Genomic DNA, 24,337 nt, shown 5'->3' on the forward strand with positions numbered 1-24,337 from the left:
TGGGCAATATAATATTGTGTACTATGCCTTCTATTCCGGCGGGCTTATAAACATTGAAGAAGAAGCGGAACACGATACACACTAACAACATCATATTCGGTTGCTTAGATGGTTCTCAAGAAGTGCTCTCTTCTCTCACCCGACTCTCTCTCTCTCTCTCTCTTTCGCACTCGGTCGAGTGTCGCAATTTGTAAGCAAACATCTGCAAACATATGATGTTCATATATTTAGTGTGCGATGCCAATGCCGATGCTGTTGGATAGGGGTGCAGTGTTTTTGTTGCTTGGTTGCTTACCTCCAACCATGGCTGTGCGGTTAGCAAGTGCAATCAATATTCTGCACATTGACTAATGTTCTGAGTGGGTCGATGATTTTCAAGACGAACACAACAGAACAACAAAAAAACACACCTATACGATTTGCATCCTAATGCACATAATCATAGATAGATATATGTATAGAGAGAGCAAATAATAGTAATCCCACAAGAAATAATCATCAGTATGCTAATGGCTTATAATTTTCCATCCAGTTTTGGGCGAGATATTGTTTGGATTTATTTATTAATCCAAAAAAGCCGATGATTTTAAATTACAAATAACCCATTTTGAAGCAGCGCACTAACGCAGCTGAAAAACACATTCAGCAAAACATTTTCCACAAGAATACATCGGAACACTCGGCATTTTATGCGTCTCATTTACCTACGCATTTGGAAAATGGGCTAAAAGCGAAGCGAATTTAAATGATGTTCGAAATCAGCGACTATTGTGTATGAATTGAGGCAATATTGGTTTAAATATATTGAACTGTATCGTTTGGTGCGTTTTGAATATAGGGAGAAAAAAAGTCGAAATGTTTTTAAATTTTTTTTTTCAATAGAATCAAAATGTTTCGCATAAAAATTATGCAATAGCATTGAATGTTTAGCGAAGAAAAAACAAATGTAACCATAACATCCATAATAAACATGAAATATGCGCCGTTTTTTCTTTATTTCCAAATCTAGGTCACTTCATACGTGTGTGTGTGAATCTCGACCAAACACCCAGAGCGTCAAAGCAAAGGCTTTTGGCTGGCATCTTTGATTTGCACGCTCTCAAGTACTGTCGTACATCACTTCAGGGAGAGCGAGAGCCAGAAGAGTCTTCAACTATAGAGAAAGAAAGATTGCCGAAGAGAGAGAGAGAGAATCAAAGCTTGAAGTAAGTCAAAGCCAACTCAAAGTCATTTGTCGTCACTATGAATACCAACGAAAAAAAAAACATTATGAAGAACAAACTCTTAGTGAAAAGTATCTAGTGCAGACGATTCAATGAAATGAACCATTCTCGAACCAAGCTATTCAAACAGATATATAAAAGTAACGAACATTCACGAATAGATATGAAAGCATTTTGATGATAACAACCAACTGTAATATTATCGGCATGATGTCATTGTTGCCATGGTGCATTCACTTCACTTGCAAATACAACAATTTCCATCATATGTTCTCAATGTCAACTACGTTATTCATACGAAAGAAAGAAAAAAAAAATGCGATGAATATTTTTCCATTCGAAATATTCAACGGCAAGGTGTTGCTTTACAATCAGCCAAAATGGGGGTGGAATGAAGAAAATACCTGAAAGAATGTTTTTTTTTACCCGATCTTAACATCTGTAACCGTCATCGTATAGATGTCATACCATTCATTCAACAATTCCTTCCGCTTCTTTATGTCAGTACATAAAAAACTGCCAATGCGTTCATCATGTTGGTAACAAAAAAAATTGGTTGATTCTCACTTACCTAAATGGCGAGAAAGAAAAAGAGAAACAGAAAAAAAACGAAACAATTAGATGCATGAAATTCCAAAAAGAGTACTATTTGGTAATGAAAAGTAATTCATATGTATTTTTTCGGATGTAATGAAAAAGAGTAACTAAATTGGGCGAAGAGAATTCATCACATTAAATCCAATCACAAAGTCCAAACCGTAATTTTAAAATCATTTTTCAATACCATTCAGTAGAAAAATGAGAATTCATCAATAAATTTGTTCGTTTCAATGAGAAAGAATTTACAACTACATTGAATGGACGAAAAAAAACACGCATTTTTCCATGAAAATACTGATTGATTTTCGATACTTTATTGTTTTGAACACAGCTTCAATAATATGTTTCGTGTCGTTATTTATTCGATATTGTACAATTCAGTGGCAAGATTTGTTAATTTGTTTTGTAATTCTTTTGATCGTTTTGTTTCAGTTCAACCTTATGATTAGCTTAAATATAGAATACAAAGCTAAGCTAACATGTTGTATTAAAATAAAATTCTGGAATTTAGCCTTAATTGAGCGCAGTTTTTGTTTGTTATTGTAATTACAATTTAAAATCGTGTCGTCGAATAGACTATCGCCCGATTACTAGCCCGATTAATGCATTTACTATCATGCGTAAGCAATGAGCGATATATCATCCGGCGATTGTACATGTTTCGATTTGTAATCCACTCTATGCACGCATTTTCAAATTCTTTTGCTCTTTAGAGATCTGTGGACGATGCGTGTGTCTGTCACGCGGGCAGTGTTACTTTCTTTGTGAGTAGGAATTCGTTGATGTGGTATATTTGTCGATGTATCCATTTGATTGTGATGATGAATTGGAATTTTTCCATAAATTACTGGTGTTCATCACCTTCATCACACCATCGTTGCCATTGTATTTAACGGTGCTGGTTTCGGAATTTGATCCAAAGTATAATTTGCCACTGTTTCCAAAATAATTCACCTGTCCACGATTGTCGCCGATTTTCACCTTTGTCGAATTCCCAATCACATCCAAATGGCCCGAATTGTTTTTCATATTAATTTTATTGTCATTGCCAATGATCCGCAAATGAATTTTATTATTGTCGATTGTAATTCGTTTGCTATTTCCGACGTATTCACGCTTTTCCATTTTTGAAACGATACAGAACAAAGGGCAAAATCAAACGAGAAAAAAATCCCCGTGTTTGTCGACGACAAATATGAAGTGACTGCTGTTGATGTGCGCGTTAAAAATCAATTTATACTTGTTTTGAACTTGATTTTTCTTTCTAAGCTATACTTTCACTCTCTCGATGGTGTATCTCTAGTAATCAGTGCTAATATCAATGATTCAAGTGCCTCTTATCAAATAGATATGGTTCAATTGATACTCAGAATTTAATTGATATTAAATATGTGTGTTCGCGTGTGTATACTTTTTTTCTCTTTTCTGGTCACGTTTTATGTGTTTGACTTTCTGAAAATTGCTCGGGTTTTCCAAATAAATAAAGGGAAAAAGTGTTAGCCCACTTCGTTGAGTTGTTTTCCTAGCACACACACACACACACACACACACACACACAATTTTTCAATTGATTCGGGTAAATTGTGTTATTTGCTCGCTGCAAATGTTTTTCTTTTTTTTCGTTTTACACTAGACGGTAACTGTACACCAACTGACAATCGATTTTAGAAAATCCATACCGTATATATGCCGATATTGTGTCGATCCGGTGAATTCCCGCAGTTTTTTTTTCTGTTTGTGTCTCTCTCTCTTTTGCTTCGTTTCATATCTCTGTTCGTTTTCGTCACCCATCCGATTCAGTCGATCCGATTTGCGTGTTGTCTCATTCACACAAATTTAAAATCGCGCTTGTTGTCGTCATCGTCGTCGTTGGTGTGTTGTTATCAATAAAATTCAAGTTTAAAAACAACGAAACACATATATACACATTCACACCGGAATAATAAAAAAAACACCGAATGCGGAATTGATTCAAACGATTTCTAACTACGTCAATCTCATTTAGAGAATGTGATTGAATTTTAAAATGATGTACGGATGGAAGCTGAAACACATGTTCACCGCATTTTATTTATGTATATATCTATATATATCAAACTGATTGGGCCTGTTTGCGCTTTTTGTTTCATTCGGCGGTTCTTTTTTCTCTCGTCGGTACCAATCACCAGCATTTTCAGCTAATTAAATAATCATTTTTGTGACCATCACGGGATACAAAACGCGACACGATTGATTTAATGATTTGTTTTGGTTTTTTTTTGGGTTGCGATTTTTCGTTGCGTATATTTCGCCGACATGCCGAAGTACCGACTAATTAGTATTATGTGTGTGTGTGTGTGTGAGAGAGAGAGATAGAAAAAAATCTACGTTAATTCTCATCTTCATTCATTTAATATTGTTAATCGGTCGATTAGCAACCTCGTAATCGCATGTAAATTTGTTGCGTTTGATTTCAAACGATATTGATTGTTTTCTCTCTCACTATCTTCCGTGCGATGGTTTTTTCACGGATTTTTTTTTTGTATTTTTTCATAGATCGACATGTCTTTTTAACGTTTACAACACTAATTCATTAACACGCACACCATCCAATACGACAATTTACATAAGGTCGTGCCCGTGTGCATGGATATATTCGGATACGAATGAGTGATTCTCAATTCAAAACGTTAACATTATGAGGTGTTCAGGGTGGTGATTTTTTTTCCCTATTTTACGGCGCTTGATCTTTGGTTTTGTGAACACATCCGGATTTAATTTAAGCGTTGGCCTCAATTTTTTCCCGTGTGCATGTTGTTTTTTTCACATGTTGTATGTGTGTGTATAATGGTGACGACGAACCACCGGATTCTGTGAACCACATTGACGTTGAAATTTCTACGAAATGTTTTTCGTTTCTAATTCTCTTGCATTACTTTCTACCATGTATACGTATACAGATCAGTGGCCGTGTCACATGTTCCAAACCATGTATACATTACAAACCATTTATTTTTAATATACTTTAATCCAATTTTCTAAATCGTAGCCAACTTCCTTGCAACACCTGACGCAAAGGCGAACGAAAACATGGGCATACATTTGAAGAATTATAGATATGTGAGTCAAACGACTTAATCGGATATGTAATTTTTGAATTCGTTGACACACGCCAAGCCATTTGAAACTTCTTTGAACGTGTATGTGTGTGTATTCGTGTGCTAGGGGGGATAGAAATCCAATAAGAACCTTTCGACAAATACTAGAACTTGATGGTTTGTAAATCGATCCGCATCGATTTAATATTTTTAGTTAATACCAAGGTTTAGAATGTCATTTAATATTCAAAATATGTGATTCGTCAGGTTATAACCATTTTTTTTCATTTTTCCCTTGTTTTTCATTGATTTTCCATTTTTCTTCAATTTTTTTCAACGTTTTTTCAAGTTTTTTCTATTTCTATCTATTCTTGTCGTTTTATTTGTTTTTTGTGTTTATCATTTTTTCTGTATTTTCCCATTTTGTTCGGTGTATTCCCTCTAAATGCCCCAAAAACCGACGTCAAGAAAAACCCTGTACCAGATCCGAAGAATGACAATGCAACTTCGCGACACATTTTTTTCTGCGCTACTGTAAATTATCAAGCTTTAAAAAGTAATCAACGACTTGCGAATTACACTAATTATTGTTTCTTTTTTCGGCGACATCATTTCGGCACCAGCCGATTACAATATTTGAATCGTAAATGCTAATGATAATAATGATTGAACGGTGTTTGTTGTCTGCCCAGCATCCCTCAGACGTAACACGCGCGTGTAAAATATTATTGTGGTGCAAAAAGTCATTAGCCGATCACTTGTCATCTTTTTTTTTTGTTCATTCAGTTCCGCAACTGTCATTCGGTCCGAAATGTAATTTTCGTTATAGTCGTGTACAAACCGGTTATTTGATGAGGTGATTTTTGTTGGTATTCACATCATTTTTTTGTTTCTGCATTCATTGAAATCTTACGGCTGTGCGGTTATTTTCTCACTGGGGAATATTTGTTTTGTGATGTTTTTTTGTTTTGTTTTATGAATAGGAAAGGCGTAAAATATGCGCCTGTTTGTATGACATTTCGTTTGGTCGAGTGAATGTGTGCCGCAATGCATTCATTTCGATATGACTTGATTCCAATGCAGCAGTTTGGGAAGCCGAGTCTTTCTCAGCGTTTGGCGCGATGCCAAGCCATTTTCAATTGATTTTTCCGCTTGACAGCAAGAACGTTTCTATTGTATTTTTATTAAATATCGAACCAGTTGCAGAGAGACAGAGCGAGAGAAAGATTGAGAGAGCAAGAACCTGCGACAGGGACAGAGTTGTGTTCTCGATAAGTGTTGATGTATTTACCCAGGGCCTTTTATGCTGATATCAAAGTTATGTTTAAATAATGTTATGAAAATGGTTATGACTTTCGATATATTTTCACTCTTTCTCTCGGGCTTGCCATTGTGTGTGTGTGTGCGATATTTGAAATGTTGATGAATGCCAATTTCTTATCACTGATTGATTCCGCTGTTAAATCGATAGCAATCTGCTGAAGAGAGCAGAAAAAACATAATATTAAAAAGAAGAAGAAGCAGCAGCAATGTTGACATTGAGCTTTGTGGAGAAAACATACACTAAAATTGGCACAGAAATCATATTCAATATCCTCCAATCAATAGACATGTTTTCGTTTCTCTCTTTCTATTTTCTCTCTGTTTTGCTCCCTCACTCTTGCTTTCGCTCTTGTTCGTGCAACGTAAAATAGCTGTATATCCTCATTGTACAGAAGTCTTTTGTACGGTTCTTTGCATACACATTAAAATTGGGTTGCCACAATGTTGCCTTGTAGCTGTATTTTCCATTTTGTGGTTTGCCCAAAGTGTCTGTCGACTTAGTTGTCTCGAGTGTCTCGGCATCCCATTCGATGCATTAAGAAAATTACACATGGCCTATTTTACATAGCACAAATCACAGTCAACTGATAAATTTCATCAGATTCCATAAATATGAATTATGGATGTGTTTGACATTTGTGATCCATACCATGGGCTCTGTTTACAACAGTTATGCTCTAAGCGCCGTTTTCTCTTTCTCCTAACCTCATGCTGGCTCATTTTTTCAGATAGCTCCATGTGCAAAAGAATATCAATAAATGATTTGGCACACCACCCAAAAAGCCAAACACCAATGGTGCATGGATATTGGTGATGGCATTGATATATCGTTGTGCTCTGGTTTCAACTAGAGGATCGCAGTGGGAATCGAAATGGAGCGCTCTGTTGCCATGAAATGTTGTCGGTTCGACGAGTTTAGCTAAGGTGTAGGTAATAGCATAAATGTAACAACAATTATTTAAAATGAATTATGAATAGCTAACAATAGTTGATACATCGGTAATACTCATTGGCCATAAAGCACATGCAACACCATACACACACACACACACACACACACATGCTGTCTCACTGTCACGATATCGTTATTCTTCCTCTCTTTTTCTCTTTCATTCATAGTGGTTGGCCAGCTTTTCCAGCGTCATAACCAACGGGTAGCACATTCAAAATATGGTTCTAATTGCTTTTTAGAGTGCAAATAAAATGGGACTCGGGGCTATGAATAGAGCTATTTCCCCATTGCGGAAAGAGAGAGAGAGAGAAAAATGTGGGAATATGAGTTAACCAAATTCGCTCAACCAACGACCACACATGCAATTATGAGTGAATACTTTTTTTCTGCTCTTTCTCTCTCTCTCGCTGTATCCCTAGTTTTTGTTTTCATTCTCTTTGTGATTAGATTCGCAACCTGGCCGGCTTTCATCGTAATTCATAATGGTGGAATGTGTTTTCAATTCGAATTCACAGTCAATATGAGAGACGAGAAAAATTGAGGGAGAGAGAAAGAGGAGACTCATGAAATGCACCTGACAACTAGCCATGCAAACATACCGCACACCACTTGCTGTTGTTGACCGCCATTGAACAGTTTTATTGAAAAAAGTGTTGTGTAGCTATGCTGGGCCATTTAGACTATTAGACCAATTTAAATAAATTTACTGTTGCGTGTACACTGGATATTCTCCCAGACCATTTTTCAGGAATATCAATCAAGAAACGAACACGCTTTTGCATCTGTCCATAATTCATTGACATGTTTCTTTTTTCGTTTGATACGGCCATCAGCCGAAAATATTCGAATCATATTTTTGCAAATGTTCTATTAAACGCCCACGAGAAAATCTCTTTTTTTCACAATGAATGATCAAATTTCGTTAAATTAAGAGTATTTTTCGTCCAAAATCGAAACGAAATATGTGATGTGCGTATGCGCGGGTTGAATGTTTGAAGTGTGATTTGTGTTTGATTTCGATAGTATGAATGAAAATGTGAATGGTAAACAATGGATGATCAAAATGCGGTAAAAGTCAAACCTGCAGAAGCATGTGACCGTTTCTTCGACATCAAACGGCAATATAATTTGACCGCTGGCGGTACGTTCATGTAGACCGATCGACGAATATCGAACGTTTGATAGTGCTTTCGATGCAGCACCATTGCCTGCTCTACCCACTATCGTATTCAGCCACATCACTGACGATTTTTCCGTATTCTTACTGTTTCGGGCACTGCACCACCATCATCATCATCCACACGTCATCCATTTTTATTTGGTTATTGTTTATATGCCGATTTTTTTTATCCGACCCAATTCGCCCATCGTTTACAATGGTATCATTTGTTTGTGTGTTCGTTTGTGTTATTTTTTTTTTCACCAGACAGATTTATGGTTGTGATTTTTTTTTCGTATTTCATTCAAATCGGGCAGTTTTCCAAACGTGTGTGTGTGTGTTTTTTTTTATTTTCGTTCGTTTGTTCGTTGGTACGAGCAAAAAAAAATTTTTAAGCCAAAAAGTCGGAGAAAAATTGAAAAAAAAAACGAAACAAATTAAAAGTAAAATGTTGTCCTGCTTGCTTAGAATGCGAACGTAGAAAGCATGTTGTTCAGCAGCAACGTTTTTTTTTTGACACACTATTTCAAACGATATATATACCCAGATAGTAGTACACAGCGAACACAAATGATTGGATGGAATATGGTATGAACAAACACATTTTTTTTAATTCAAACAATGTTCTTTTTTTCGTCTCTCGTTCCGAGACCAAACCATCCAACTTGGCTGGAGTTTTTCTCTATGCAAATATTTGATTGCTATCGTGTATTAATTGAAAACAAACACCGAACTAAAACGTAAGCACAAATTAACACATACACGAGAGAGAAAAAAGAGAGAGAGAGATAGAGAGAGAGAGAGAGAGAGAGAGAGATGGCGATTTGTTACTCCAATTTTTTCTCTATGTTTAATATCACGTCTTTATATGATTGGCGAATACACAGAGCAACAAAAGAACAAAAAAAAATAATACTAATAGTAATAATAGTAGAGAGCCAAACCTATATACACATGAACACAATTTGAGTTTTTTTTTTAAATGGCAGCTGTCACAAAAATACCATCCCTCTTGAATTATTGCAAAAAGGCACGTAAACAAACTATACCAAATTGCTCAATTTTTTTTCCGTTCTGCTCGTTCAATTCGTTTGGGTCAAGAACTTTGCCGAAAATTCAAGTTATTTACATATACTATTTTTGTTGTTGTTGTTGAATGAACAGCCCAACAACATCAAAATACACATACTCTTTTGATAGGTAAATGCACACAGAGTAAAAATCACCAGCTGTAGTAGCAACAATACAAAAAAAGATAAGAATATTTAATGATTTACGGATTTAAATTTCCGATCACACTTGTTGATTTTCCACATGAGCTCTTTCACAAAGAACAGAGAAAAAAAACACACAGCTAACTTTAAGCACAGACAGAAAGCAAGAGCTTCTGCTGATGGACTGTCACTGGAACGTAATGTGTACGGAATGAATGTAAAATGACACGAACGAACAATCAACCATATGGGTTTTGTTTACTTCAAACAGACTTCATAAATATATATATATATATATTGTGTTGTTGTTGTTGTTATTTGGCCTGTCGTTGGTCGATGCATATTTGGTTAGAGTTTCTTGTAATAGCATTAGTCAGTTTGGACAGAAAAAATTGTATAGTATATATATACATTGAACAAATGAGCATGCACCGACTCTCTGACTGAAATAGCCACCCGTATGCTTTGTCGGCCGTTTTTTTTCTACGCGTGTTTGTGCAAACGAATTAAGAAGCACCACCCATTTCAAAGTGTGCTCACTTGCTGCGACTTAATTCGCCGCTCTGCTCCGATGTTACACGTGCATCGATCAATAATTTTTTTTTCTGTAGGTTTTTCTTTGTTCACAATGGATATACCTAATGCGTTTGAGAGTTGATTCCATGATTTTTTGCTACCTAAAGATTATATGCATCACGTGTCTTTTGTCCCATTTGATTTGTAATTTGCATTACATCGGAGTCATACGATGAACACCATAATTTGATTTCCATGAAAATCTGATTTTATCCATAAATGTCATTCACAAAACATCAAAATTCAGCGTCCGTCTGAGAAAGCAAGTATAGGATAATAAAAACAACGGAAAAAAAAACTAATAGCGAATGGAAGAAGAGAAATTAGAAAGGCGATAATCATTGAAAACCATTCGAAAAAAAAGTTGAATATTCGCAGAAAAACGATACTTTTTGTTCTATTATTCATATTCGACGACATCCACTTGTAGTTAGGGTACAAGTGTAAATAACAATGTGGCGTGATGTGAACAACAACATCAGCAGCAGAAGCAAAAGTAATAACACTAAAAAAAAGTTTTTCCTCTTAGCTTATAAGTTACGAGGCTCTTATAACTTGTTTCGCGCTATGCCAAGCCATGGGTGTCGACGAACACACACAGCGCGCGCGATACACAGAGAGACTGAAGGCAAGGCTGAATGTTGTATGATAAATTGGGAGCTTTTCATAAATTAACGAACTCAAGTGGCTGTAGACACGGGTCCAAAAGCTACCTACGACTATTTTTTTTCGTGTCAACTCTATTTTGTCATTCATTTACAATATACTATATACTTGTAGGGGGAGCCAAAGTGAACAGTTGAATTTTCGTTTGAAAAATTGTAATTTTGTTCCTCATTAAAAATGATGAAAAAAAAAAACAAAAACAAATAAAAGGGAAACCATCTCCTACAAAAACAAAGACTGTGTAAAAGAATGATTTCATATCGAGTTCTGGCCAGGAATTAATTTGTGCTGTACCAAAGGCGTGCGCACGTTCTAATTAATTTTCTATATTTCATTTTGGAATTTCGAGCACATTGTTGTTGTAGTGTTGCAAGCGAAAAATGAGTTTCAATGCTGAGAGAGCCAGTCAGAGAGATCGAGTGCGAGAAAAACAGACGGAGAGAGAGAGAGCGATAGAGACCGAAAAAGGAGAAATCCGTATGTGTATGTTTTTCCACGCAAAAATGATAATTAATGAAAAACTCTCTTGCTATATATGTTTAGTGATGCACCAACTGAGTTTGTCTTTTGTAATCAATCATCGTGCTTAAGTGGAAGTAATGAATCGGTAAACGCGCGAGCTAGCGAGCAAACGCAAACAAGTCGCGACTCGCAATGCAAATCTCTCAATGAAAAATATTATGTAATTGAGCTTAATTTGGCAGCGCGCTGCTTATTCATCATGAGCACCAGAGTCTCATCGAAAATTGGATGTACGTACGAGCGAGTGTTCTGCCACGATATAAATATTCTATAAATAAGCAAAAAAAAAAAGCGATTGCAATTAATTCGATATTGTAATGTCATACAGAATGTCTGTCTGAAATTTAAAATAATAATTTTTGGTTTGATAAATATCTTCGTTGTTGCCATTTTTCGATGAGAGATGCACAACAAACATGCTTCATTATGTATATGTACTTCGTCTTACTCAAATTGGGGTGGATGTGTGTGTGTGTATGTTTTTTGCTTATTATCGTTGCAGGGTTGATTGTAAAAAGAGATGTAAAATATACGGACGTGCGGGTGCTTGAGACTCTTGTCTCATTTTGGGGTTTGGTTGTCGCTTTCGTCGTCGTTCTCGTCGAGAGCCGTCGTCATATTCAGTGCATAACGTGAAGCTATCAACGGGAATAATATCAAAAGTTACGCTACTGCAACACTGAAAACAATACTTTTCATTTGCATAGATTCGAAACAAGAGCCATATGCAAACTGATATCCAGACTCTTTTTTTTTCTCGCTCGTTTTGTTTGAGTTTGATGGCATGTGTTTCGTTTTATTAAGTGCATGTGTGTATATGTGTGGTGGAAATGCAATCAGAACAAATTTCATAGACGACAAACATGCCGCATCGTCGACGGAATAAAACAATTTCGTATAATAAACCGATGATTTAATTAACCACCATTTTCAGAAGAATTGAGGGCGGGCAATTCAAGAAGGAGCTATCGCGAAAGTTGCACAACCATAACTTTCAACTAAAACTAAAAGCTTTATGCACTTAAAATTGTACCTGCGCCAAAAACGACGACGACGACAACGGGACAAACGGGAGAGAGGGAGTGCACAAAACGCATTACAACTTGCTGTGACTTTGTCAAGTTGCAACATGAAATAAATCGCAACGGAAAAAAATGGAGGATTTGAAAAAGAACGCATCACAAAATACTTTGGTGTTGAAAACTGTCTTGCAGAAGAGGATAAGAGGGCGAATTTTAACTGGATAAGAATGCATAAGAAAGAGTCATACTTTGAGTGGAATATTCAATAAAACGGCGACACAAGATGGATATACAAAGAGTTCAACGATAAATCCCGCTTTCTTACGCTTCCCATTCCAGTGGTTTGAACAAACATTTTAATTGCCATGGTTTACTCTCTGGTAGAGAAAGAAACATGGAGACTGCTTTTTATCCATTTCCCTCTTTTTTGCACTCTCAGCGACTTGTTTGGTAGATTAGAACCGAGAGAAGAGAAAAAAAATTCGTGTATAGAGCACATTTTGTTGACGAAGTATTTCGACGTCTTAGCAAGTTTTTAGTTTGACATGCTTTCAACGAAAATCATTTCCAAATTAAACTTTTTCTATGATTCTCTTTGCCTTCTCTTGTTTTTGTTTGTTTACTCATAATGCCATATGGAAAGTTCCTTACAACTCAGTTTACCCTAACATTATTTTAACATAAAAAAAATAATTCAATCGTTTCATTTCATTTTTCTTTCCTTTGTTTTTTTTTCCTTTTTTATTTTCTATTGAGATCATTTCAAAATGATTTTTCATTCATCCATTTGCATAATAACTTTCTGTTGTGTTTGTGAGAACGAAAGAGCGAGTGAGTGGCTTGATTAAAAGGATTCAATGGATTGTTGGAAACTCGAACCAAAAATTTTTCTTTTGGGATTATGTGATTACTCGATTTGTATAAGTCGTCGAAAGCAACCCACGCGCAAATACCAAGGCAGCATGACTAATCATGGCCCAAGCAACGATGTTAGCTTTAACGATCATTTTCTTCTTCTTCTTCTTCTTCTTCTTCTTTTTTCGGGGTATAATGAATGCTTTTAGCATAAAGCGTATGAACGGATGCTCCGTTAAACGACAGATTCCGGGAGACGGGGGGGGAGGGGTGGTTTAAACAGATGAAGTCGTATACATATAGAAATGCACAAGAAAAACCGTAACCATAGCCCGCAGTTAAAAGCTTTTAATCGATTATGACAAAAGCAACAACTGTGTTATGTGATATAATTTCTCCATTCACCAAAAATAAACTTCACTACATGAAATACATATGAATTTTTATTTTTATTTTTTCTATAGATGAATTTGTTGTTGTTGTTGGCTGTCAAGTAGAGTATAGACAAGGAATAAATGAAGAGTAAAAGCGAATAGCGAGAGAATACGGATAGATCATGTTTGGCTGTTGCCTGATCCAGTGAAAAAAATACACGAAAAATATGGTATATCTGTGTGTGATTGAGTGTATGTGTGTAAGTACTTACCCCATAAACCATTCAACGGTATCTCGCAGATATTCAGGAAGTCGCTCCATGAGTTTTGCTCTCGATTTATTCTGACCACAAATATTTTAACGCACAATTTTCAGCATCCCATTTGCGGCATATTCCAATTTTCCCAGTGGTTTAAATACTTTATTTTTAAATTCACTTTCCGTTTTGATGCTTGTATCAATTCGTTTTTGTTTTTCGTGTTTCTTTCAATCTTTTCTGACGTTTATTTTGGATACGTTCACAATTCGCAATTATGCCATCATTACTGAATAATCACACTTTTTCTGACCTGCAATTTGTATGTCCTGTGAAAGAGAGAGAGAGAAAAACGTTTTTATTTAAATCAAAGAAACAGTTTTTTTTTGCAATTTTTAATCAAACGAATATTTTGTATTCAAAAGAACTTTTCTGTTTGAGAAGAACGAAAATTTATTTCAAAAGAATCTCATCAATTTGGAAAAAAAGTTCTTCAATTTAAAAATGATGCTTCTCATTGAGAAAGAAGAAACCAAGTTTTTGATGGAAACAAAATTTGGCTTTTTACAATTTTCGTCCAAAAATTCCACTTTCTTGATGATGACCGTTTTTTCATCTTTTCAAAATTTATGTCTTGATAAACTGGATTTGCGAGACATTTGATGGGATCTCTTCTTGTTATCATAATAGTTTTTATTTCTTTGTTAAGTCCAAAAAGCCGTCCACATTGTGAATTAAAATCCAATTAGAAAATTGGAACCCGTGATTATTTTGAAGGTAAATTCAATGATGAATATTGCAACAAAAAATATCCTCGTCAAGTTCTTATCTAAGGCAACTGAGGTGTGCATTAAAACATACGACACGCAATCACAATATGCGTGATATTGAATCGGCGATCATGGGGTACGTGTCCGAAAACAAAAGAGCGTTGGATGGGTGTTATCGGTACGGAAAATCCAAAATGAAAATGGTGTGATGCGACTAGACGCGACGCATTTCACTGTAATCAATTATGTGAAAATAGCTTTTACGAATATTTGTAGCCGTTTGTCACATCCACCTCCACCATTCTGCCTTCGCCACATCGCATCGATATACATATTGATTATTGATACGGTGGAACAAGTGAGAGGGAGAGTGAGAGTGAGTGGGAGAGAGTCACGGAATGTGTAATATTTTGTGAACTGTTGGTATTTAGATCGTGCCAAGCAAAAGCGATACAATTAGGATGTTCACATAAATCTCTCAATTGCTATAATTTTGCACGTGTGATATGGGATGTAAGACGCGTGAGGGACGGAATTCTCTGTTAGTATTTCCTTTACAATACACACACACACATATACAGATACATGGCACGTAAATTTGGTCAGAGATGATTTTCCGACTTATTTTTCCCTTCACAATCACTTCTTTTTTCTATTCTATTGATTTTTTTTCTCGCTCTAAAAATACACAGTTTGAAGAAATGAAAAGGGAGCCGAGGAAGGGAGAGGTAAACAGATTGGGTTTCTTCACGGTGTATTTTTGATTCGTTTTACTGTTATTGCTGCAGAAATGCGAAAAAAATTCGCCGAACAACTTCATTTTTATTCAATCGATTCTGTGGAAATGTTGCTTGGGTGGCTTTGGTTGCTATAGTTAGTGTGTCGCATCAATGTAATTCTTCGGTAATTCTTCGGGTAATTAATTCAGAAAGAAGAAGAAGAAAAAAACATAGTGCGATTGAATGGCTTCACTTCGTTCAAAGGGGGTCTCCTGCAATTAGACTTTTTATATGCTGTGTGTATATTGAATTTTGCCTGAACGCACGCTCTCTCTCTCTCTCTCTCTCTCTCTCTCTCTCTCTCTCTCTCTCTCTCTCTCGCCTCTCTGTACAGCAACCGAACCAATTTGAATTATTAATAGTTTTGATAGCAATTTCTCTCTTTCTTACACACACACATCACACCATACACTCACTTTCTCGTTCTCTCTCACGCTCGTTCTATCTTCAACACTCGAATTGTTTTATTTCAGCTTTATTGAATGTATTGTATATACGGCCACCACAAGATTGAATTATCGATAAATTGGTTTCTCGCATCGGAGTTGTTTGTTTCAGTTGAGGTTTTAGATAAGCGAAGATTTTCGAATCATTGCATTAATCGGCAATGGAGAGCAACAATAATAAAAAAACACATAACACTCAGTTGTTTCGATTGAACAAATTTCATCAATCCAACTTACATTCACAACGGTCAGCATACACAAAATGCTTTTTTGATTTTCGGTTGGATCATAAATGATTTGGTGTGATGTGTGTGTGTGTGTTTTTTTCTCTTGAATGAATTTTCAGGTGGTTGAAAACACTGATTCTGGTCTGTCACGATTCGTTGATTTCTTTTGGTTTTACACTCTGCCTTCACTACTGGCATATCATGCGACAAAAACAAAACCTTTCTGTTTCTTTTTATCTGTCTTCCTTACCGTCAACACATTTCAATTTATTTAGTTTTTTTCTTCACTGGTCCAAAGTCAATGAGTCAACAAGTTCATTCGATACGGAGTGTGATTAAATTCAGAGCAAAGAAAAAACAACAATCGAAGAAATGACAAGAAAGAAAAAAAAAAACTAGAGCAAAAGACCTAAATTTGCACGAGGCAAAATACAAAACAGTTTTTTCGCACTTTCTTCACAATTTTAGCCCATCGCAAAATGAACACACAAGAAACCACACACTGCGAAATCTCTCGAGCTCACACGAATTTTATCAAATCACCACTTAGATGAACACAGAAAAAAAATGGGATTCTTGATGAACGAAGAAAAAAAACACACACGAAATTAAACGAAACCACAAAGAATTTCGTTGACTTTATTTTTTTTTAGCGATTCTGATTTCGTCTTTCCAATAATGCAGTATTTTTATAATATTTTCAATGTTTCTTTTTCTTCTTTTCTCTCGTTATTATTTTTTATCTCGGTTTTATTTTCTGATTTCGTTTCGCGTTCTCTTCAGTAGTTGCGAATAAATTTATTTATTTAGCACATTCACATTGACGTATTTAATACCCAAAGATAATAACAATAAAAATATAGGAAACAAAAACGACGTATGTGCATGTATGAAGCAAAGAAAGTAGAATTTTCACTTTGATAGCTTTTAAACGCAGTAATAACACTCATTCACGTATTGATGCACATACAGATAGAGCGAGAGAACGAGAGAGAGAGAGAGAAAGAGCGAGAGCACGCACACTATCAAATCACTTCACATATGGGCTATGATGACAGATTGTTTTCGATGACAGAATTGTCAAAAACACAACGAACTTCACCAAAAAAAAACACGAAACGAAACGCAAAGAATCAGAGTTTTGCTAATATACCTGCTGATTGTAAATTTTTGTTTTCTCACCCAATCTTTTTTGCGCTGATTTCCAACAAAATTTTCCAACAACATTCATTTGCTTCAAACATATTGCTCTCCGTTAATTTTACCTCAACATAAAAATGTTCATTGCTTTGGTATATTCAAACTGATTTCTCAACTCCGTACATTTGAACGAGAGAGTGAGCGAGACGATGAGATTTAGGTGAACGAAAACAAAAGGTTTCAATTGCTTGTGTGCTGTGTGCAACTGTTTTCGTTGATGTATTCGAGTGATTCAAGTTGTGGTGGTGGAGTGTGTGTGTATGTGTGTGTGTGCGTGTATATGTAAGCGTGTGATGTCAGGCCATTTTCTGTGGTGAGTTTAAGCAGTTGTGATGTGCGTTTTGTGAGCCATTCAATTGCATGGTGAATCATGTGGACAAATGAATTTTGCCCGTTTCACACATGGCAAAAACATCAAAACAAATTCATTTCGTTGGACTTCATTCATCACAGTTTTTCAGCGTATTTTTGGCTCTTCTATTAAGATGGTGAAATCAATTGCGTTTGATGATCAATATTGACATGAAAATGCTGAAGCAATAATTATATAAGAATTTTGAACAGTGGTGAATAAAAATCAACTCGAAGCAAATGCAAGTTTTTTTTCAAATCTAAAATACGATGAAATTTTGGAAAAAAACCCAACTGATCGATTTATCAATGCCAAAAATATGAATAATTCTTATAAAAAATGATGCAAACTTTAAATGACACATCGATTTTTAATGCAAAACCCATTGAAATTTCTTTCACCGATCTCTTACAACAGACACATTCACTTCACTATGGAACACAGCATCAACACAAATCCAATGGAATTACTTACGTGTCTCTTCCGTTTTACGGCAAAATGATTTATTTTCTCTCCAAAAACAAAACAAACGAAAATAAAAATTCGACATAAATCACCGAAACCGCAGCAGATATGCTTGATGGAAATCGTTGTGCAATCGATTTGTCGATTGAATCCGGCTATGACATTTCTGCAACATTGAAAACAAACAACATTATTAGCAGTGGTTACTGTGTGTATGTATGCGGTACAAATGTCGACAGCGACCTCTGTACACACCAACTGTCACATTCATTCGAACTTCTTCTTATTATCATTTGACATGTCAAATTGCAAATTCAATTTCGTTTATATATTTGTTTTTGCATCCGCGCTAGAAATAGATCGAAGCAAAAACATTTGAAAAAGCCATAAAACAAATCGAAATTAAACACACTGATTGAAATTCCATGAAATTTATGCGGCATCTGTCCGATACGCTGAACGAATAAAACAACGCATAACACTTTGTAGACATAATATACCTTGTAATTTGTGTGGGCATTTTTGAAATGACATCAAAAGACGCTCGATATTTTATCATGTTTTGTTATCAGTAAAAATTAAAATTGAGTGTGTGCCATGTTCCTATTAGCCATAGCTAAGCATAGTCAAATGCCGCGTTGTTGAGTTGCCTAATTTTCTTTTATGTTGAGTTCAGTTCAGTTGTTTTTTTTTCACTTTCTTTCTTCCTTCTTAATTCTCCGTTCCGCTATTCAGTTCGGTTTATTCGGATTTAAGTCTGACGAAAACGAGAATAAAAATTCAATCTCTTCAATGAGTGCTAATTGAAATCATAAGTTTGAAATCCTTTTTTTCATATTCCTCTTGACCGTGTGCCATATTTATGTGTTAAAACGTGAAACATGAATTATTTTTTTGTAATTTTGCTTGTGTGCCATGTGAGTCTCTCGTTTGGATCGGCAACCAATGTAACGCCTGAACATGGAGAGCCAATAGTAATCGAGAATACAAAGCAATCAAACGAAGTGCCATCAACCACGGATGTGGATCAAAAGAAACCACCGACTATTTTAATTGCAACACTCTTCCGGAATAAGGCGCATATAATGCCCTTGTTTTTCACATACTTGAATCGAATCGAGTATCCAAAGGATCGGATTACGTTATGGTATGTATAATAAAGCGATAGAAAACAGTTGGACAAGGAATCACATTTGTCCAGAGGGGAATTATTCTTAAATTTTAATTTTATCACGAAAATTCTTGATTATATAATTTTAGTTCCTAGTTATGAAGGAATATTCAACATATTTCAAATAAATGACACTCCTAATTCAAATCTAAACAACAAAAAAACATTCAATTTCAGGATCCGTTCCGATCATAATGAAGACGAAACGATGGAGGTGCTAAATCAATGGCTGTACAAATGGTCGAATGCATATCATCACGTTGATATTGAATATGACAATACAACGAAACTTCGAGATTCGGAAATATCGCAAACGCATTGGTCAAATGAGCGATACCTCGACGTGATTCGCATGAAGGAGGAGGCTCTGAATTATGGTCGCAAAATTTGGGCTGATTATGTTTTCGTAAGTGTCAACACTAATTACTTTTCTTTTATTGTAACGCACATTGTTCGATTCATTTGTCCATTGACACAGTTCTTCGATGCGGATGTACTGCTGACGCGTCCAACGACATTACTTGAGCTTATACATTTGGATGTACCAATTGTTGCTCCGATGCTGCTATCGGATGGTCTTTATTCAAATTTCTGGGGTGGCATGACGCCGGAATACTATTATCAGCGCACCACCGAGTACAAAACCATCTATAATTATGATCAACGGGGTCAATTCGATGTGCCGATGGTACACAGTGCCGTTCTTATCAACCTAAATGACAAGCGCAGCGATACGCTAACCTTCAACAAAACCAAATTAGGTGCACGTTTTTTGCTCAGCGATCATGATTTGGCACTCATACCAACCGATGACATTATCATCTTTGCATTGTCCGCCAACTATTCACAAATGCCATTGAAAATATCCAATGAATTTTTGTACGGTTTTGTGACGGTGCCATTGGATGCGGAGGATTACATTGAAAAAGACTATCAACAGTTGCTTAATTTGAAAATTATGATTTTAAATGATGAAACCAATTCGTTGATTGACGTTGAACCAGAATTTGAACGCTTTTCAAAGTATCCCGAAGCGGATATGATGAGCTTTGATCGAATATTCATGATTAATTTGTTGCGACGCCCAGAACGACGTGTTAAAATGGAACGAAGCTTCAAAGAGATCGGATTGGATGTGGAGCATGTAGTGGCAGCCGACGGTCAAATACTGACACAAGAATATTTGGAAGAGATTGGCGTCAAATATCTACCCGGTTATGCTGATCCATTCCAAAATCGACCGATGACAAAAGGAGAGATCGGGTGTTTCTTAAGCCATTATCGAGTTTGGGAGCAACAAGTTGCTCGTGAATTGAACGAAGTTCTTGTACTGGAAGACGACATTCGCTTTGAACCATACTTTAAACAACGTGCACTGCATTTGATGGACGAAGCACGACAAATTGGTGGATGGGATCTGATGTATGGCTTGGTTGACAAAAATAATTTAGATGGGTTTAGACAAAATATTGATTTTTTTATATCCACCAGATATTTTGGCCGAAAGCGTTTGGTTAAGAAGAATGAAAATTGGGTCGAGGGTTCCGATCATCTTGTTCACGCAAGCTATTCCTATTGGACACTTGGATATGCTCTATCCCTTGAAGGAGCCAAAAAATTGTTGGGTATGTTACTCATAACGTGCATGAGATTGTCTGATTTTTAACGAAGAAATTTTCGTGAGAGTCGAATTTTTTTTGTTGAAAAACCTATGATATATTTCATGGTGAAAAATCTAAAAATATGAAGAAGAATTTGAAAATTTCTTGGAAAAATTCTATTGATTGTTCTTTTCCTACGTTCAAAATATCAACTGATGCTATTTTAATTAGTATTTTCGGTAAGATCATGTATTAAACAGTCATTACATTCGCTGATTTCAGCTGCTAAGCCGCTTGAAAATTTGCTACCAGTCGATGAATTCTTACCGATAATGTTCAATCAACACCAGAATGAAACGTGGAAACGTGCATTCCCCATTCGGAATTTGAATGCATGGAGTGCATCTCCGCTTCTGCTGTTCCCAACGCACTACACGGGCGATGAAGGATATTTGTCTGACACAGAGCAATCGGATATAATCGACATCGCTGGTGAGTCATTTGTTGTAATGAATGAAATGAAGTTATTTAATGATTATCAATGAGACAAAAAAACCGCGTGGCAAATTCTATTAAAATTGTTTTTTAGTGCGCTTAGGCGTGTCATAATCATCTCAATTTTTAAACATTTTTTTTTCTGTCGTTTGAAATCTGAATTTTAATATAAGTAATTGAATATTCGTTTTCTTTTCATTACAATTGCAGGCGAGAATGGTGTAGAGAAAAAAGGCAACAAGGAGAATAATAATGGTAGCGCAATGATGAAATCAAGTGGCGATGGTGATAACCATGCGAATGCCGCGACTGCAAACAATACATCAATTGACACGTCATTTCTTATAAACAAAGTCAACGATCATGCAACCATTCAGCATCAATCATCCGATCAACATAGCGAGCTCTAAATGACAGACACTTCGCATAAATCTCTCTAAACGCATTTTTCCAGTTCTAAATATTTAGTCGACAAAAAGTGCCTTTTTTGATGACATTTTTTACTAGTTCTACTCATTCAAAAAAGACCCATTTGCATCCGCAATCCACATATTGCAATGTGGTTCAATTTATTTTCTCATAAAATGTAGTAAGCAACATGCCATGATCAATGAAAAGCAGACAGAGTTTTGAAATCAATTTGCTTTATTTAAAGAATCTCCCGATCGCATAAGAAAATTAAATACCAAAAATCGCATTTTCAATGCACAATTTTGTTGAGCACAAATTATTTTTAGAAACAATTTTACAACAAAAATTAATAAAAAAAAAACCACAGTCGAGAGTTTATTTCGATAAATTGCTAGCGTTGTTTCAATTGGAAAGATTTTCCTATTTAATGTGAATGGTTCGTTTAAAATGAAATGACTTTGGTTTTTAGATTAGTTTCGATGGATTTTTTTAAGCACCATTTTCCTCGAAACGTCCTTTGATCGGTGTTGGCGGCAGTTGATTGAGTTTCAGCGAATCGATGTCACTGAAATCGATGACAATACGCTTGCACGTCGGTTTGTATTGTGTGTACTTGATTTCGGCTGCGTCAAGCATTCGCTTCGATGCAACGACTTCAGGTTTATGTGCGTGTTTGTCCGACAAATAGATTATTTCCTTGATGCGTGACTGAATAATCACTTTTGCACATTCGTTGCATGGAAACAATGCCACATACAGTGTGCAATTTTTTAAATCGGCCGATAATTTATTGAGCACGGCATTCACTTCGGCATGGCACACGTACATATATTTTGAATCGAGTGCGTCGGGTGTATTTTTACTCCATGGGAAATCATCATCGCTGCAACCAATTGGAAATCCATTGTAACCAACGCCAACTATTTTTTTATCCTCATTGACAATGCACGCTCCAACCTGTGTACTTGGATCTTTGCTTCGTTTAGCCGCTAAGAATGCCATCGCCATAAAATAATCACCCCATTCGATGTAACCCGATCGCTTTTTTGTCGGTGAATGGTCTGAACCGTTTTTTTCTTCCATTTTTTTTTTTTGACTGAATCTTGAATGAAATATTTCACGGTAATTCTCAAGCAATTCGCAATTTACTTTGCACACTCTGACTAAAACAGGAACTAACTGACGGAGAATCGCTCTGTAAATGTAGGCAAGCAAGTAACAGAAAAAACACTGAGTCTACTTTGTTGTTTTTAAGAAATTGTGTGTGGTCGATTTGAGGAGTTGTCAAGAATACGCGGCAAAATACATCGTTGAGATTTGAAAGTTTAGATGGCGCCACCGTTCAACATACATTTCTCTCAATTTGCGTCTTTTTGATTTGAAGAATTTATTTCGGAATATTTGGATTTAATCATTTTCATGAATATTTTTCGGTTTCCTATGATTTCTATTCATTTCAAAACGTCATTTTCTTGTTTAAAGTTTTTGCTTGAATGTCAAGTATTTTGTCAATTATTTTGATTTTCGTCGCAACGAAAAAAAAGCTGTTCATTGAAGTGAAAATTAATCAAATTTATGTCTAGAGAGCAGTTAAGGTAACGGATAAAATTCAACTAAATTCAAAATTTTTTCAAACCATTAGTATTTCAGTTAGTATCATAAAGCTACCGTCATTGCTATTTCATTCAGTCAGCTTGGGTAAATTTATCGATATTTTCCATGAGTTTCCAATCCAATATAAATTAAATTTCAATCAATTTTCCTTAAGAATAACAGTAATAAAAAAATGCATGCATACAGCATACGATAAAATTCACATAGATTATCATACGATTCATTTTAAAGGGAATGGATATTTGAACCGTTGCGACAAAAAAAAATCCCTCAGAATATTTTAGTTTCAAAGTGCAACATGGAATTTTTGTATATAGAGTTTATAACAACAACACCATATGGAAAAAAAATATTTAAGTTGCACTTTGAAACTAAAATATTTTGAGAGATTTTTTTGTAGCAACGATTTATTTGCTGCTTCTGTCTGATTGAATACTTGCACACACAAGCTTAAAACGGATGAAATTTGTATCTTAAAATCGATTTGGAATATTAAATGAAATGAATCCCATACCCCCTAGTTACGCCACTGCATATGGTCATCATATTTTTCTAGTATTATGCCATGTAAATGCTTCTTGAGTTATTGAAATGCTAAGTTTATTATAATTCGATTAAACATAAACGACTGCAGAGGTCTCCCACGAAAGAAAAAATAGAGAAATTTTCTCTTTAAAATATTTATACGAAACTGATGTGGTCTTTCCTTTGGCCAACGATTATTAAAGCCAGAATCGATAAATGTATATGACCCGAGGGGCAAATCACTCTAAAGTAAAATGATTTGGTTTGGAGGTCTAAGCGACTGATTTATTTAAATAAATGAAAGAGTTGACACTTTATAGTCGCTTAAATATTTTTTATTTTATAAATAAAATAACAGAACAATTGTTTCGACGCTTTATGCGTCATCATCAGCTGTGTGAATTCAACTAAGCGAAACACGCAAAAATTCTAAGTGGAGAACAACATACAAATGCAAATCG

The 24,337-nt window shown here is 35.6% G+C and overlaps 3 protein-coding genes across 10 annotated transcripts in view; 1 reads left to right on the top strand and 2 right to left on the bottom strand.

Moving 5' to 3' along the window:
* The window catches only part of LOC129575323 (MOB kinase activator-like 2), a 108,101-nt gene extending 89,846 nt beyond the window's left edge, over positions 1 to 18,255 (bottom strand). The window contains exons 1-3 of one of the 8 annotated variants that reach the window (XM_055458702.1): positions 18,069 to 18,255; positions 13,836 to 14,149; positions 8,257 to 8,451 (exon numbers count right to left, since the gene is read on the bottom strand). In XM_055458702.1, coding sequence (XP_055314677.1) covers positions 8,257 to 8,451; positions 13,836 to 13,885 — 245 coding nt within the window. In that variant the 5' untranslated portion in view covers positions 13,886 to 14,149; positions 18,069 to 18,255. Of the gene's footprint in view, positions 1 to 8,256; positions 8,452 to 13,835; positions 14,150 to 15,785; positions 17,769 to 18,068 lie in introns of those variants that run through there. The other 7 variants (XM_055458704.1, XM_055458701.1, XM_055458703.1 and 4 more) reach the window with 7 other exon arrangements.
* Positions 18,256 to 18,311: 56 nt separating this feature from the next.
* LOC129575322 (glycosyltransferase 25 family member) lies at positions 18,312 to 22,125 on the top strand. The gene is made up of 6 exons (XM_055458698.1): positions 18,312 to 19,206; positions 19,408 to 19,636; positions 19,709 to 20,652; positions 20,722 to 20,855; positions 21,114 to 21,323; positions 21,537 to 22,125. Exons 1-6 carry the CDS (start codon positions 18,941 to 18,943, stop codon positions 21,734 to 21,736), a joined length of 1,983 nt encoding a protein of 660 aa, XP_055314673.1. The 5' UTR covers positions 18,312 to 18,940; the 3' UTR covers positions 21,737 to 22,125.
* Positions 21,954 to 23,006, bottom strand: LOC129575324 (deoxycytidylate deaminase-like). Its single transcript, XM_055458715.1, has one exon. It carries the CDS (start codon positions 22,818 to 22,820, stop codon positions 22,227 to 22,229), a length of 594 nt encoding a protein of 197 aa, XP_055314690.1. The 5' UTR covers positions 22,821 to 23,006; the 3' UTR covers positions 21,954 to 22,226.
* Between the last annotated feature and the right edge of the window lie 1,331 nt (positions 23,007 to 24,337).

This window comes from Sitodiplosis mosellana, unplaced genomic scaffold (genome assembly GCF_009176505.1).
Source record: "Sitodiplosis mosellana isolate CC-2019 unplaced genomic scaffold, AAFC_SMos_1.0 Smas_scaffold_6166, whole genome shotgun sequence".
Classification (NCBI taxonomy): domain Eukaryota; kingdom Metazoa; phylum Arthropoda; class Insecta; order Diptera; family Cecidomyiidae; genus Sitodiplosis; species Sitodiplosis mosellana.

What these genes read in the sequence shown, in the direction of transcription:
- LOC129575324 (XM_055458715.1), bottom strand. Translation starts at nt 22,820, where the DNA reads ATGGAAGAAAAAAACGGTTCAGACCATTCACCGACAAAAAAGCGATCG.
- LOC129575322 (XM_055458698.1), top strand. Translation starts at nt 18,941, where the DNA reads ATGAATTATTTTTTTGTAATTTTGCTTGTGTGCCATGTGAGTCTCTCG. An exon ending in TTTGGGCTGATTATGTTTTC is followed by an intron (nt 19,637 to 19,708) that starts GTAAGTGTCAAC and finishes CCATTGACACAG; the next exon opens with TTCTTCGATGCGGATGTACT. An exon ending in ATTGGTGGATGGGATCTGAT is followed by an intron (nt 20,653 to 20,721) that starts GTATGGCTTGGT and finishes TATATCCACCAG; the next exon opens with ATATTTTGGCCGAAAGCGTT.